Source organism: Centroberyx affinis, unplaced genomic scaffold, assembly GCF_046629955.1.
Source record: "Centroberyx affinis isolate AG114_WGS23_722 - 3 ecotype Tasmania unplaced genomic scaffold, CSIRO-AGI_Caff_v1 ptg004848l_1, whole genome shotgun sequence".
NCBI lineage: Eukaryota > Metazoa > Chordata > Actinopteri > Beryciformes > Berycidae > Centroberyx > Centroberyx affinis.
Window position 1 is genome coordinate 115,396 of NW_027282368.1, and position 16,379 is coordinate 131,774.

The following is a 16,379-nucleotide window of genomic DNA, read 5'->3' on the forward strand; positions in this document are numbered from 1 at the left end:
CTGTAATAATGTTTCAAAGCGTTTAACCATATTTACCTGAAATGTGATATTGCTACTTTATTCAATTGAACACATTTTGGAAGCAGCAAAGCATGGCACAGAGTTTCCTTCCTTAATAATGATAATGATGATAATGATGTTTCAAGCTGTATGTCAGTAGTGTCTTTCCCCATAATAAACTTGTCTCTTTCCTTTCTTCCTTTCCAAAATAAAAATGCATTTCACATATTAAACTCATCTGTCACATAGTCCAAATAGTCCAGTTGTACCAATGTTCAGACGACAAATATCGGTATTCTGCAAATTTTAAACTGTCCCAATTATTAGGCTTTTGACTGTATGTGGAATTCATTCTGTGATCCAGTGTAACAAATCATAACCATGTTTAGCAGCAATGTTATATTGCAACTACTTTATTCAATTGAACAGATTTTGCAAGCGCCAAAACATGGCAGTTTCCTTCCTTTTTACAGTGACTTTTGCTCTTATGTGGCTGCTGTGAAGAGATTTCAGATGTGTCCTATCTTTCCACAGACTTCCAGAACTACTTGAGGACTCAGACAGGGAACAACACAACGGTCAACATCATCATCTCTACTGTCGACTACCTCCTCAGAGTCCAGGTTACCTCCTCCTACTCATTTCTGGTGGTTCATTAATACTGGGTTTTGCTGAGTTGAATGTGTTGAACTCTAAATAAACTGAGTCATGACTTCATATAACCTTGTCTGGAAATCACAACACTCCAATTCTGGCATCTCCCACCGGTTACAACGGTTTAGAATTGAATTTAAGATTTTGCTGATCACTTTCAAAGCACATTTTGATCTGAACCCAAGGTATATGGCTTAACCCTTTATGAGACAAAGTCTAGTCTTAAGACTAAAGATGACTGAGCTTTTGGCTCTAGATCAAATTCCCTTAGCAGCTTAGTTTACTTTTATGTTTACTATTCTATTGGTTTTACCTCTATTATTACCTTTTTATCTTGTGTTGTCTTCTTGTTTTTGCTTGTTTCAATTTAGCTTTATAAAGTCTGTTCTTTCTTTTTTTGAAGTGGTATACTACAACTACTACTACTGCTGCTACTGATATTATTATTAATAATAATAACTAGTGCAGTGCCCGTTCAAAACATGCCTGTTCGGAACGGGCAGATTGCTTGTGTTTTGCTTTGAGCCCCGCTGCTGCACAGAACACTGTTCACTTGTTTATTCAAAGTTTATTAATATTGAACGTGTCCAATCTGACACTGCATGTCCTTGGGTCCCAAGAATACACCCGCAAAGTGTGAAGTAGATCGGATGAATGGTTCTCGAGATATGCGAAGGACACACATACAGACAGAGATTCCTTGCTTTATAGTATTATAATAATAATAATACAAATAATTATAATAATAACAATAATAATAATTATAGCTGCATGGCAGCAATGGAACGGGTTCCATCGGGTTCCAATGGGTGGAAAAATAATTCAGGCAGAATTTATGGGTCATAGAGGCAAAATTGTTCAGCATGATCAGCCACCAAGTTTTACATGTCTACGACCAACAACCTCAGATTTGGGGACCTTATTATAGCAGCCCCTATGGTCCAAAACGGTGCCATTTTTTGTATTCCAGTAATGGTTGACCGGGACTATATACCAAAATGGGCAAAAAGTTATCAATGTATGGATGAGTTATCATACTATAAAGCAAGGAATCTCTGTCTGTATGGGTGTCCTTCGTGTATCTCGAGAACCGTTCGTCCGATCTACTTCACACTTGGCGGGTGTATTGCTGGGGACCCAAGGAAGTGCAGTGTCGGATTGGACGCGCAACACGTTCAATATTAATAAACTTTGAATAAACAAGCGAACAGCGCTCTGTGCAGCAGCAAAGCAAGCGACTAGAAGCGCAGTGTCGAGTGTGAAGTTGTTTGGATGAGTTTGGATCAGTTTCTTTCCCCCTAATAATCTTTCTCTCTTTCCTCTCATCCTCCAACTCCCCTTCATTTCCTTCCTCCCTCTGCCCACTCCTTCCCTCCCTCCTTCCCTCCCTCCCGTCCTCCTCCAGGAGTCTATCAGTGATTTCTACTGGTATTACTCTGGGAAGGATGTGATTGATGAGCAGGGCCAGAGGAACTTCTCTAAAGCAATAAATGTGGCCAAGCAGGTCTTCAATACGCTCACTGAGTACATCCAGGTACTGTAAGGCACTGCAATCTAGTCACTGTAGAAGTCCCACTGCTTTATTGATTCACTTGCAACTCCTTAGTTCTTAAAAAGTTCTGAAAACATCTTTATTAGAGGTTTTTTTTTTTTACAATGCAATGAGAGGTTTACCTTTTTAATTGTTTTCTTGAGACGAAAATATGAAATTACGTAGAGGTGTTGATAGATTCTTTACTTTTGGTGATATTTAGTTAGGAAAGTAAGACAGACAAAATAAGCAAATGCCATGAATTGTGTAGTTTTACCAAAAGATGTGAATGGGACCTGCAGTTGTGTTGGTTTTATTTTCTTATGTTGTATTACATTACTTTATTAATTTCCACTCTTAAATTAACACAACAAAAAAATTCTGGTGTCCTTTTTCTTATACTGCCCATTTATAGTGGGGGGAGGGGGGGGGGTTGAATCCTATTCTCTAATCCTGTTCCTACTAGAAAACTGAAAAGTACCCTATTTATGTCTCTTGTATTATTATCTACACGCAATATTCCTCTCAATTCCCATCCTCGTCCAACCTCTCTAATCTTAGCACAAAATCTTTACGCTCATAAATTCTCTTCATTACAGTGAAAAAGTACATACTCTACTCCTATTTCATTACACCACCTGCATCTATTTGTTGCTGCCTTACCAATTAAACACAAAGTAGAATTGAGACCTGTATGTCCAAGCCTTAGCCGAGAAAAAAATCACCTCTTTCCTGCACTTTCCTTGATGGTGTTTAACTGCAACAGAATATTATAATATTAAAATTACACCTACCCTTATTGTCATTGTTTTTGCCAACTTTCTTTTTCGTTTTGGTTGTTTAATTGGTTTTAAATCCAATTACAGTTCAGGGACCGAGAGTTATCTTCACAATATTGCTTTTTTTAATTAATCTCTGAGTAAAATTAACTTTTGTGTGATTGTTGCTGATGATATTGTAGGGTCCGTGCACCGGCAACCAGCAGAGTTTGGCCCACAGTCGTCTATGGGACGCCGTGGTTGGTTTTCTGCATGTCTTTGCTCATATGCAGATGAAATTGTCTCAGGTGAGTTATAGGAACTACGTGTTGCATTTTAATCTCAATAAATCATTATTGCATTAAGACATTAATAGAATTAACGTGAGCAAACAAGACCATTGCCAAAAACACTGGTAGCCTCTGTGCCAGGGAGGAGGAGGGGGAACAGGAAAACAACATTTTCAGAACCACTAGCACTAACAATACAAGTATATACATATAACAAATATGTATAAATATTTTATATAAAAGTATGACTTGGCCATCATTGGAGAATCATACAAAATCCTTTATTAACTCAAAATGTAAAAGTTCACTGAAATTTTTTTGTTATTATGGGGAACCCCAGTGGCTCAACCAGTAGAGTATACATTAAGGCTAAATCCAAATCTTAAAAAAAATTATCTTTGAAAAAATTATCTTAAAAAAAATCTTTTGGTTATTAATTTCTGAAGAATTCATGCAAAAAACCAAACATTTCTTATGTAAATCCTCTCTTAGATATTCATTATTTCTGGAATGGTAAATCTGAGTATAGCTGTATATCTGTGTATGTTTGTATCCATTTAGGACTCCAGTCAGATCGAGTTACTGAAGGAACTGATGGATCTGCAGAAAGACATGGTGGTCATGCTGCTGTCTATGCTGGAGGGTAGGTCTGCTATCATAGTAGAGTTGTATTACAGGGATAGAGGGTAACTGAAAGAGTTGCTAAACATACATGAAGGTTGCCTTTCTCCTGTCAGACCTGGAAATGGTTAAAAAAAGAAAATGTATTTGGAATTACTTTTTGCAATTTGTTTTATCCTACTTTATCCTACTAAGTTTAGAGAAGCACAAGAAAGTACATTTGGTATTCTTCCATGAAATGTACCAAATTCTGTGACTTACAACTTACCTGACAGAATCCAGCTGCCTTGATATCATCCCAGCTAGGCTCCTGAAGGAGGCCTTGGAGCAATTGGCCCCAGCGTACTTGGCTATCATAAATAGCTCCCTGGCTACAGGTTCCGTCCCGTCCTGTTCAAACATGCCACAGTTTAGCCTCTTCTTAAAAAGCCTGGTCTCGACCCCACTATTCCAAATAATTTTAGGCCCGTTTCAAAACTCCCTTTCCTATCTAAGGTACTATGGAAGGTCGATCTTTATCAGTTACTGACCTTTTTAAACAAAAACAATATATTTGAGAAATTTCAATCTGGTTTTTGTGCACACAATAGCACAGAATCAGCCCTATTGAAGGTAACAAATGACCTCCTTCTTGCAACTGATGCAGGTGATTGTTCTATCCTGATCCTCTTAGATCTCAGTGCAGCCTTCAATATAGTTCATTACACAATCCTTGCTTGAGACAGTCAGCTCTCTGTGGGCTCCGCTCCTATATTTCTAATAGGAGTTTCATTGTCTCTGTATAGGTAACTCATCTTCACTGCCTGTATTTCTTGTGGGGTCCCCCATGGTTCAATTTTAGGTCCCCTTTTGTTCTCAGTATACATGCTTCCACTAGGTACTCTCCCACTCAATCCTGTTAACCAGGCTGGGCTACTTGTACTGACTGAATGCCTTGGACTTTTCAATGCAATATGGTTTTAATAGGATAAAAAAAGGATAAAAACTTGGTAAGAGCATCATGAGTTTGATTTCTATAATCAGTTCAACTTCAATGTATTCAATCATTCCCTACAAATTCTGAAAACAGAATTTAAATTCAGTCGTCTGCTGGAACAAATCTCATTACTTTCAATCTAAGTCATTTACACAAACACAAGATCTTTTGTCAAGACTTTAGAAACCTTTTCAAGTCATCAAAGTACAAGCCAAGTCAAGTCTCAAGTCTTCTGTTCATGCATCAAGTCAAGTCTCAAGCAATTAAAACTGTGACTCGAGTCTGACTCGAGTCCAAGTCATGCGACTCGAGTCCCCACCACTGTCCATTACATATATAAATATGCTGCAGAACACGAACTCAAATCTCTTTTATCAAAAGTTTAAATGTGTTGTCCTGTTTCTGCAGGGAACGTGGTGAATGGGACCATTGGGAAGCAGATGGTGGACATGCTAGTGGAGTCCTCCAACAATGTGGAGATGATTCTGAAGTTCTTTGATATGTTCCTCAAACTCAAAGACCTCACCTCCTCTGACGCCTTCAAGGAGTACGACCCTGACGCAAAAGGCAAGGCTGTGAAAATATCTCCTTCATTTATCATAATGCTTATTGAGAAAGCATCATGAATTACATCAGCTGAATGAAATATGCTATGTAAATGAAATACATAAGCAGGTAGATAGATAGATAGATGCATACATACAGGCATACATGCATACATACATGCATACATACATACGGTAAGCAGATAGATATATATAGAGACAGAGAGAGAGCTGATAGAATAATTTGTTGATTCATCAATTAACTGACAGGTGTCATCTCCAAGAGGGACTTCCATAAGGCCATGGAGAGTCATAAGCACTACACCCAGTCTGAGACAGAATTCCTGCTCTCCTGTGCTGAGACCGATGAGAATGAACTCATGGACTATGAAGAGTTTGTGGAGCGCTTTCATGAGCCAGCCAAGGTATGTCTTGGTATCCACAGATCATTAATAATTCTGAAAATGTCTTAAGTTATCTAAATGTAAGGCCTTTAATAGTATTACAATATCTTAAATACCATTAGTAGAGGTCTTGTTTCACTATGCAATGTTTATTTTTTAAATAAGTTGCATTTAGATGCAAAAATGAAATTCCATAGTGGTATAGACAGATTCTGTGTATTTAATGATATGTAGTTGAGGCAGAGTTGGAAACTAAGGCAAATGAAATAAGGTAAATGTCATGAATTGTATGGTTTCACCAAAAGATGTGAATGGAACTGGCAGTGGTGCTGGTTGGTCTTCCAGTTGGACCTCCATACACATCCACTAGGGGTATGCCCAAATATCATTTTATCAATTTCACACAAAAAGATTACGAAATGACTCATGACCCTGTATTGCGTATCACACAATTTTTACCATGTGACTAAAAAATATATAATTTGGATCATATGAACAATGCTGAATTGATTTAAGTAGCATACTTTTCATTGCTCATTTTACTATCTTTTACTTTAAGCTATCTGGTTCAAGGATAGCAAGTGACATATCTTGTGCATGACAACTGGGAACTGGGAAACTTCCTACCAAATAGGAAAAATCCATTTGAACGGCTCTCCAACTCAACTATGGGAAATTCCAAGTGGGAAGTTTCCCAGTTCCCTGTTGTATTGAACCTGCCATCATCAACATCATCATTCAGAAGAGTTACTAAGTCGTTAAAATCATTCAAAAATTATCTTTGCTCCACCCGTTCACAACTAGCTAGAAGGATAACATATTAATGGACTTTTAATGGAGTTTTAATGGACTACACAGACCACCAGCACTTACTGGACACCCACATAATTAATAGCAAACTTTTCCTCGTTTTAGAACTTTCATTAGCAGAGTTTAAACAGACTGGCTTTGCCAGATTTTGGTTTTTTTATTGTCTTAAAAAGTTTTAAATTTGGCTTTCTGCAACCTGCAGATACCCTGATTTGTACACAGGCCCAAGTGAGAATGAATGGATGGTCTAGATGTAGCTTAGAGACGTAGGACTCAAAGCTATAGCTCGCAGGTTAAAATCCCCGCACTGGCTGGGAAAATCTTGTTAAATCTAAACAAAGCACAGACTGTCTATGAACCCAGCTGCTATTAGGAAATGTGCTGCTAATACGTACATTGTACATTGTACATCGTATACATACTTGCTAGGCTGAGGTGCATCGTTTCTTTTACTCTCCACTGTATACTGTCAGAAAAACAGGAAATATAATAAAGCTAAAGTGAAATATTTTACAAATCTGAAAAAATTAAAAAGGCAAACTCCATGCTGGCGATAATTAGAAGAACTTTTCAAAATGTATTCAAGGAAATTGTTTTACCATTATATAAATCCTTGGTGAGATCTCATCTTGAATTTGCAAGTTTGGTCTGGTGTCCTTATAAATTAAAATGTATAGAAAAAATTGAGAAGTTTCAGAGAAGAGCTACTAAACTAATTCCGGGTCTGAAAGAGATGTCATATGAAGAGAGGTTAAGAAAATTACAACTACCAACTCTAGTATACAGGAGACATAGAGGAGACATGATTGAGGTCTATAAGCTTGTTCACAGAATATATGATATCACAGCCGAGCCTGTCATCCACTTTTGGAATAATAGGAGTTAAGAGGGAACTCTTTAAAATTATTTCCACTAACGTGTTTCTCTGAAAAGAGAAAAAACTTCTTCACACTTCGTGCTGTAAGAGCATGGAATGAGCTTCCAGAGGATGTAGTGCAGGCTCATTCAGTTAATTCTTTTAAAAATAGATTGGATAAATTCTGGTCAACAAAGGATATTTTGTATAATTATAAAGCTGATTTGTGATTATTTGTGATTATCTGTGAAATTATTGTGATTTAAAAAAAAACTATATTGTGGTATTTTTTTGTTGTATGGTTGTTTGTTTTGAGTTATAGAGTCTGGTGTGGAGGATTTATATCCTGTACCTGAAAATTTTCAATAAATTTCAATTTTCAATAAATTTAGAACATCTATACCTTTACCTCTACAGGAGTTCATGAATGGTCAACTGTCAAAATCAGCTGCTTTGAGGAACCATGGTTAGCTCCAGACCCAAATAATATGATTTCATTCTGTGTTCTGGATCTAACTTTTTGAGAAGTAATTTTGGTAGCCCTGCGTCCATGGTCTTGGCTCTCTCAACCATGTTCAGTGATTTCAGTGGCAGGAGGAAGATGGAGGTTGACCATTGCTGAACTTCTATCAAGGGGATGCATGCTGAAAAGTGAAAACGTTTTAACCAAGTACAATATCACTTTAAACTCAATTGTGATTTGAAAGGACATCGGATTCAACGTTGCGGTTCTGCTGACCAACCTGTCGGAGCACATGCCCCATGATACCCGGCTGCAGACCTTCCTGGAGCTAGCAGAGAGCGTCCTCAACTACTTCCAACCCTACCTAGGCAGGATTGAGATCATGGGCAGTGCGAAGCGCATTGAGAGGGTCTACTTCGAGATCAGCGAGTCCAGTCGAACGCAATGGGAGAAACCTCAGGTAAGGATGGATACAGTAGATGAATCAATGAATGAAGACAGCATCATATAGTTATTACAGTGAATTCATCAATTAATGCGCAAATACATAACATTTATTTTTCACCTTAAAGGAAAATCCACCCTAAAACACTTTTTGACTCTGTGGCTATTAGTGATGTACCTTGCATTAGTGGGCCCATTTTGTTGTTTGGTGGTATATTTTTCTTATTCCTGGAGATAACTGGCCAACCCTAACACATTGCTAAAGCACTACGTGCAGGGCATCACGGGACGTTGCCTCGAAACAACATGGCGGTCCAACAAGATCTGACTGTGACAAGTTCGGTGGGTTGCGGCAACAATCTTTGCCCGATTTGGGGGAAAAAAATATTGCAGGTCCTTGCCTAAGTGTAAAAATATCTATCTGAGTGGATCAGGAGTTATGTTCGTTTGTGACACAGACAGCAATACATGTCACCGCACTGTAAAGCTTTATTTATAGCATGGCGTGCGTTTACTTCATGTTCATTTCATGGAGGATCACGCAGGTAATTTCACTCTTCGTACACTAGATGGTATCATGAAGCCCAGTGCCTTCACAACGATGTAAAACGACGAAACGCATTTTGTACCTGGTCTTTTTAAACACTAGCAAGACAGTCTTTGGAATTTTTGCTAATTTTGACACAATCCAATTATATGGCTGGGCTATGATTTTTGGAAGGGGTCGATGATGGCAAGGAGGAGCTCTTGTGCACAAACAGATCTCGTAGCATATACAAATAAGTACTCGCTTAGCAAGTTTAGATAACTTACCCCAACTGCACCTCCATAAAATGCTCTCCGTCTCCCAATTTTTGATGAAGGGTTGGAGCCAAGATAACATCACATAAAATGCTGGGACCTTCTTCTCCCCTGCACTGCTACTGCTTTTAGCCATCCTCGTTCCACCTTCTAGTGCACTTCCCCACATCACTCTCCGGCACTTCTGCAATTTCTCTCCAAGAATTCGCAGAGATATTGGTCTTTTTGTAGTCTTTATAGCTGGGGTCGTACAAGTGTCTATTTTCTGACTTGCTCAGCCACTCGAATGGATGTGAGGTACGTGACTGGAAATCCCACTTCACTGCTCTCCTGTCCAATCATGCTTCTGTCGCTTAAAGGAATAGTTCACCCTGAAAAATTGATGAAAATTCTGTCATCATCTACTCACCCTCATGCCAAATGAAACACAGGTGAAATTTGTTAGTCCATATAACACACAGGGAGGTTGCCAGCACAACTTGGTAGCAGCCTTCTCCAAAACAACTGAAGTCAATGGGGACCTGTTCTTTAGAGTTCCAAAACAAAAACAGCCAAACAATCACACTGTGAATAGAAAGACCTATACACCATTATTTGTTGCAAATCGATCAGCTGTAGTTAAGATTTGCGCTAAATTATGGTGTATATATACTGTAGGTCTTTTTGGAACTCTGAGGAACTGGTCTCCACTGACTTCAGTTGTTTTGGAGAAGGCTGCTATGGAGTTGTGCTGGCAACCTCCCTGTGTGTTATATGGACAAACTTCACCTGTGTTTCAACTGGCATGAGGGTGAGTAGATGATGACAGAATTTTCATTTTTGGGTGAACTATTCCTTTAAGGTCAATTTATGGTCTTTGTGGTGTACACGGTGTTTGCGGTGCGGTGAATGCGGAGCTCGGCATGAAACTCTGCGGAGGCCTCCACAAATGCCGCAGTCAGTTCTGAGGCTATGATTGGTTAATGGTTACTATGTTGGTTGGTTACTAGGGAAGTAGTGCAGTCAGGAGCCAGAGGAGATTCTGCGCTCTCTGTGAATACCGCACAGAAACCATACATTTGTCACCTTTAGTGACATTTTTTGGGATGTGCATGGCACATCTGTGAACCTACAGACTCTGATCATACCGTTTCCACACAAGTATAAATAGGCCTTAAATCCTCACTGCTTCTCCAGGTGAAGGAATCCAAACGGCAGTTCATCTTTGACGTGGTGAACGAGGGAGGGGAGAAGGAGAAGATGGAGCTGTTCGTCAACTTCTGTGAGGACACCATCTTCGAGATGCAGCTGGCGGCTCAGATGTCGGACGCTGGTGAGCGCTCAGCGATGAAGGAGGAGAGCGAACGGGAGAAACCGGAGGAGGAGAACCCCGAGATGGGCTTCTTCTCTGTTACCACGGTCCGGACGGCACTGTTCGCTCTCAGATACAACGTTATGGTGTTGATGAAGGTAAGAACTAGGGGTATGCGCAGATACTATTTGTATTTGTACCTGTATTTGTTCAACCAATCAATGAACTCGGAAGTGGGTGTGGTTTAGACTTTTTTTTTTTTTTTCACCACTGCTATTGTTGAGATGTAAAGCACTAAACTCACACACACCCCCACACACACACACACACTCCTAACTGGGTGTCACTGAACAGTCTATTATAAACATCTAAATACCTTATGCTATGAACGGCACAACATGCCCTACCCTCCCTCCAACCCCTCACTGGGGACACTACAGATACTGTATGTATAGTGAATGTTGGAAAATTGAGACTTATATAATGAACTGTTTTATTACTGTAAGATTTTAGATTTTGGTGAAACCTTCAGTGCCCCATGTATCTGCACTCCATACTTTCCAATCAGCCTGTGATATGATGGTCTATGCAAAGTGGGTTTTTCTGATAGCCTAGTTGTTTTAATTGTGCTTGCTCTAACTAACGGGAGATGTGGATACAATTACTGTAGCATGGTTTTCAATATATCTGCGTTCATAAGCTGGTCTCAGATATCCTTAATAAATTAGAATTGCATAGTAGTAGAGCTGGTATAATGAGGCAAGAATATAAAGGACCTATTGATTATGCCAGTCTTAGATTTTGGTCAAACCTTAAGTTTCCATCAGTATATGAAAGGGATTTGGACTGTTTAATGCATCTGCTTTAGGCTATGGAAAGTCTACTCCATGCCAGTGCTAAGTAATTCGAACGACTTACTGAATGGCAATGCGAGAAAAAAACGTGTTTCTAAGTTTATATCGTCGGAACAACTTAGTGACTCATCCAAACGACTTAGTAACTTTTCCAAACAACTTAGTAACTTGTCTGGGTGACTGACATCTTGTCCAAACAACTTATTAAGTCGTCCAAACGATTTAGCAACTCATCCAAATGACTTAGTATCTAAGCAAAATCTTTTTTTAACATTTCCTTTCAGGGCTTTTTGTAGCAACGTGCTCATTGCTGTGGTGTTTTTTTTGTTTTTTTTTTGCGAAAAAAGTTTATATCATTGGAACAACTTAGTGACTCATCCAAACGACTTAGTAACTTTTCTGAACAACTTAGCAACTTGTCTGGACGACTTAATAAGTTGTTTGGACAAAATGTTAAGTCATCCAAACGACTTAGCAAGTCCAAATGTAACAAAAGCAAAATCTTTTTTTAACATTTCCTTTCAGGGCTTTTCGTAGCAAAGTGCTCATTGCTGTGGTGTTTTTTTTTTAATTTTGTCCCCATTTTTGGTGCTAAGCGCTCATCGCTGTGTTGTTTTTGCACTACATTTCACTTGTCAATCAATCAGTGTGGCCAGCACTATGATGTCTTTTCCTTGGAGTTTCTGTTGATTTTCTGAGTTTCTGTAGGTGGCACTCTTTTCTTTGTAACTAACCAGTTCGCCTTCTATTTATTCCAAATAAACCAGAAATGTAAAATGTGTCACTTCCTCTTCTTGGGAAAGACCTACTTGACACTGGGTGCTTAGAACAGCAAATGCAAAAGCTGTAGGTTGAATCACTACTGTGGTATATCAATCTGCAATGGATAGTAGCAAGGCGGACATTTATTTGTATGAAAATGGTGCCGATTATTACTTTAAATGGCTTAACAACCTGGCACCTACCTATTTATTTGATATGCTTGTTCCAAACTAGCCTTTTAAAGATCCCTACATCCAGAACCAAATGTCTGGGAGACAGCATTTAACCTCTGGAACAGAAACACTGAAACTCTAGATTTTTAAGAAGAAATTACAACTCCCTTTTTTACCACTGCATTTGATTAAATTATATTTACATTTTTTTTAATATACTGTTTTATACTCACAACTTCTGTTATTATGTGTTGGGTTGCATCACTGCATAAAATAATGCTCTAATAATGCTCTATAAATAATTTTGAATTTGAGAAATTTGAAATAAAACAAATATTGAATTCTAATCTCTAGTAAATCCCAAAATGCAAGAGGATGTAATAGTTTCTCAGAAATATGTTCTAGACAGTTTAGCAAGGTTCCACCATCATCACAGCATAGCCACCAGTATGCACTCAGTAGATAATTCATACATACTTTCCAGGTGCTGTCCATGAAGAGCCTGAAGAAGCAGATGAAAAAGATAAAGAAGATGACCGTGAAGGACATGGTGACCGCCCTGGTCTCCTTCTACTGGTCGGTCCTGGTCGGGCTTCTCCATGTGGCGTTCAGCGTGGCCCGAGGATTCTGCCGGATTATCTACAACACCTTCCTGGGAGGCAGCCTGGTTGAGGGGGCCAAGACCATGAAGGTTGGTACACATAATTAGAAAAGGATAGAGCTGGGTCCGTCCGTCCCATTATCGTGAATGCGATATCTCAGGAACGCCTTGAGGGAATTTCTTCAAATTTGGCACAAACGTCCACTTGGACTCAAGGATGAACTGATTAGATTTTGGTGGTCATAGGGTCAAAGGTCAAGGTCACTGTGACCTCACGTCTGTTCAATTCTCATGAACGCAATATCTCAGGAACGCCTGGAGGGAATTTCGTTACATCTGGCACAAACGTCCACTTTGACTCAAGGATGAACTGATTAGATTTTGTGGTCAAAGGTCAAGGTCAGAGTGACCTCACAAAAGACATTTTTGGCCATAACTCAAGAATTCATATGCTAATTATGACAAAATTTCACACAAATGTCTAATAGGATAAAATGTTGAAGTGATGACATTTTATATCCAAACGTTCAAAGGTCAACTTCACTGTGACATCATAATGTTTTGCTTACTTGACTTGGTTACACACAATAACAAACAGACCGGATCTCTGTAGGGTCCTTTCCATAATGTTGTCAGACAGTTATAATAACAATCTGAGCCTGTCAGTGGCAAAAACAAGCACTTTTAGTGGACGTACATTGACGATTTGCGTTTGCCCCGTCGGCAAAACAGCCGGCAGCCTGTTTCGCGCTCTGTGAAGCGATCTCACTCAATACTGGACCAGTTTCAAAAATTGTTGTCCCCATTAGTTACTTAGACACAAAAAGTTGGGAAAATAGGGTGCTGAAGTTACCCTTGCGCAGCCAGTGCATTAGGCTACATTGAAGTGAATGGCTGCGTATCTGATCCAACCTTTCCGACACAAACGCAACCGGTGTAAACTCATAAGAAGACAGTTTCCTGGCATCCTTCGCAAAGTTGCCTAGTAGAGCTTTAAAGGAATAGTTCACCCAAAAATGAAAATTCTGTCATCATCTACTCTATCTAATCTAATCTACCAAATGAAACACAGGTGAAATGTGTTAGTCCATATAACACACAGGGAGGTTGTCAGCACAACTTTGTAGCAGCAGTCAATGGGGACCAGTTCTTCAGAGTTCCAAAACAAAAACAGACAAACAATCACACTGTGAATAGAAAGACCTATACACCAGTATTTGTTGCAAATCAATCAGCTGTAGTTAAGCTTTGCACTAAATTATGGTGTAAATATACTGTAGGTCTTTTTTGAATTCTGAAGAACTGGTCCCCACTGACTTCAGTTGTTTTGGAGAAGGCTGCTATGGAGTTGTGCTGGCAACCTCCCTGTGTGTTATATGGACAAACTTCACCTGTGTTTCAGCTGGCATGAGGGTGAGTAGATGATGACAGAATTTTCATTTTTGGGTGAACTATTCCTTTAACAGTAACCCTTAAAATGAGGGCCAGGCCTCCAAAGCACTAGTGTCCCACATATGGCATCTTTAAAAAGCTGATTGCCTTAATTTTGTTGCATGAAGTTTGCATGTTTTGCAAGCCTCGCCTCTCACAGGGTAAAGGTCAAATATTTATCCTCCATCCTCAGGTGTCTGAGCTGCTTGCCAATATGCCCGACCCCACCCAGGATGAGGTCCGAGGCGAGGGAGAGGAAGGAGAGAAGAGACCATCTGACCGAACGTCTGCAGAGGAGGACCTGGCCGACCTGGCCGTCAATACCGATGAGACGGAGCTATTGTCGGACATCTTTGGCCTGGACTTGAGGAGGGAAGGAGGCCAATACAAGATCACCCCCCATAACCCCAATGCTAGCCTGACTGAACTGCTCAACTCCCCAGTTCCCTCCCCAACCCCACCCCCACCCACACCCACAGCACCCCCGCCAGAGCTCAGACGGAGGCACCAGGTGAGGAGAAAAAATAAGGAAATTAATAATTGTTTGGACATATAAGCAGGTGGAGTGGTGTGTTACTTTACAAGGGACTATCATTATTATCATTATTATTATTGTTATTATTATTAAGGGTTCAAGTCCATAGGTCAGAACTAGGGATGGGATGATGTGGTAATCTCACGATTCAATTCGATTCGTGATGTTGGATTCACGATTCAGCCAAGATTCAATGTGATAAAAGTTAGATGAATACAAAGTATGATTGTACAACATTGCCATTATTTATTTGACAAAACTATAAATCTTTTTAGCAATGTTTTTCTTGCAATGGTAAAGAAGAATAGTAGCCCAATCAGAATAAAAATGCCTCATATAACCACCTCAGTCAGAATAAACTGGCCCATTGTTAATGAAATTTCATTCAGTTTGAGAGGGCTGGTATAACCCTTTCATAATCCAGTCAATGGATAAAATTTCGTCATGTAAACACTCATTCCAATCACTTTCTTTTGTTAGAATAGGCTGCGCTTGTTATTAACACTGGGGCGTTCAGGCTTGACGTCGGCAGCGTAGCCCGTTTTTATATCATGGACAGAGCATGTGAAGGAGCTTCTGATAGCTGAGTGTTGCGCAACAGCTCCCATGGAGGGCCCTGTCGTAACAGTAGTGCCCATGACGTCAGCCAGCCATGAAATGGACTTTTTTGCATTTGACACAGAGCCCAAGGACAGCTACTCAGCAGAAACAGAAGTGATGGATTGTTTGAGGTCAGGAGGCTATGTGACTGAGACCCACAACCAGTTCTCAAACATCAAAAACATTTACATGAAGCCATCTAGTGCCTGTGGAGCAGCTGTTCAGTTTAGGAAGTTTGGTGTTCACCCCCAGAAGGAACAGACTGTCTGACAACTGGTTTGAGAAGCTTCTCCTCATGAGATACAGTCGTCGTTTCTCAACAGTCGGCCTAGCTTAACAAGTCAGTGGAGAGATAATGAATCAAATGTTGTGATGCAATTGATGTAGGCAGCGTGATGTTAGGTCTAGCAATGTTTTTGTGGTTTCATGGTGTTATATGCAAAGACATGCCCAAATATGGCTCATGGTTCCATAGCGATTTCTCCATAGGGAGAATGAATGGGGTTTCACATAATTGTCTCTGTCACAGTCTACGTTTAATGCAGGATTTTCAAAGTCAGCCTGTTTTTACCTTCATATATTTATGTCTCTAATGGCACTGGGTCCATTGATTTCTGTAACCGTTTTCTTGTCCAAGTAGTATTTTTGCTAGCAACGAGCTAAACACTGTAACATGTAATTTGCGTCACCTGCTGGCAGCAGGCTTCTACTCTGAGTGTGTACATTACTTTGCAACCCCCACCACTCCACACATTTCGCTAGCTAGCAAAAAATACTTGATTGACTAGAATTGAAGAAACTAATGACGAACAACGATTAACAACAATGATATACTGTATATATATACACAACTATAATTTAATAGAAATATTTACAATTTAAAACGTGGAAATCAAAGATATGCGATTGATTCAGCAAACGTGGTGTAGGTGCTCAGATGAGAGAGACAGAGAGAGTTGAGAGAGAGGGAGAAGGTCTG

At 39.6% G+C, this 16,379-nt stretch overlaps 1 protein-coding gene across 1 annotated transcript in view; it reads left to right on the top strand.

Moving 5' to 3' along the window:
• The window catches only part of LOC139666168 (ryanodine receptor 2-like), a 167,658-nt gene that overhangs the window by 114,177 nt on the left and 37,102 nt on the right, over positions 1–16,379 (top strand). The window contains exons 68-77 of the mRNA XM_071545293.1: positions 535–623; positions 2,060–2,188; positions 3,147–3,251; positions 3,795–3,876; positions 5,239–5,397; positions 5,646–5,800; positions 8,153–8,368; positions 10,330–10,602; positions 12,718–12,924; positions 14,459–14,776. Coding sequence (XP_071401394.1) covers positions 535–623; positions 2,060–2,188; positions 3,147–3,251; positions 3,795–3,876; positions 5,239–5,397; positions 5,646–5,800; positions 8,153–8,368; positions 10,330–10,602; positions 12,718–12,924; positions 14,459–14,776 — 1,733 coding nt within the window. The remainder of the gene's footprint in view (positions 1–534; positions 624–2,059; positions 2,189–3,146; positions 3,252–3,794; positions 3,877–5,238; positions 5,398–5,645; positions 5,801–8,152; positions 8,369–10,329; positions 10,603–12,717; positions 12,925–14,458; positions 14,777–16,379) is intronic.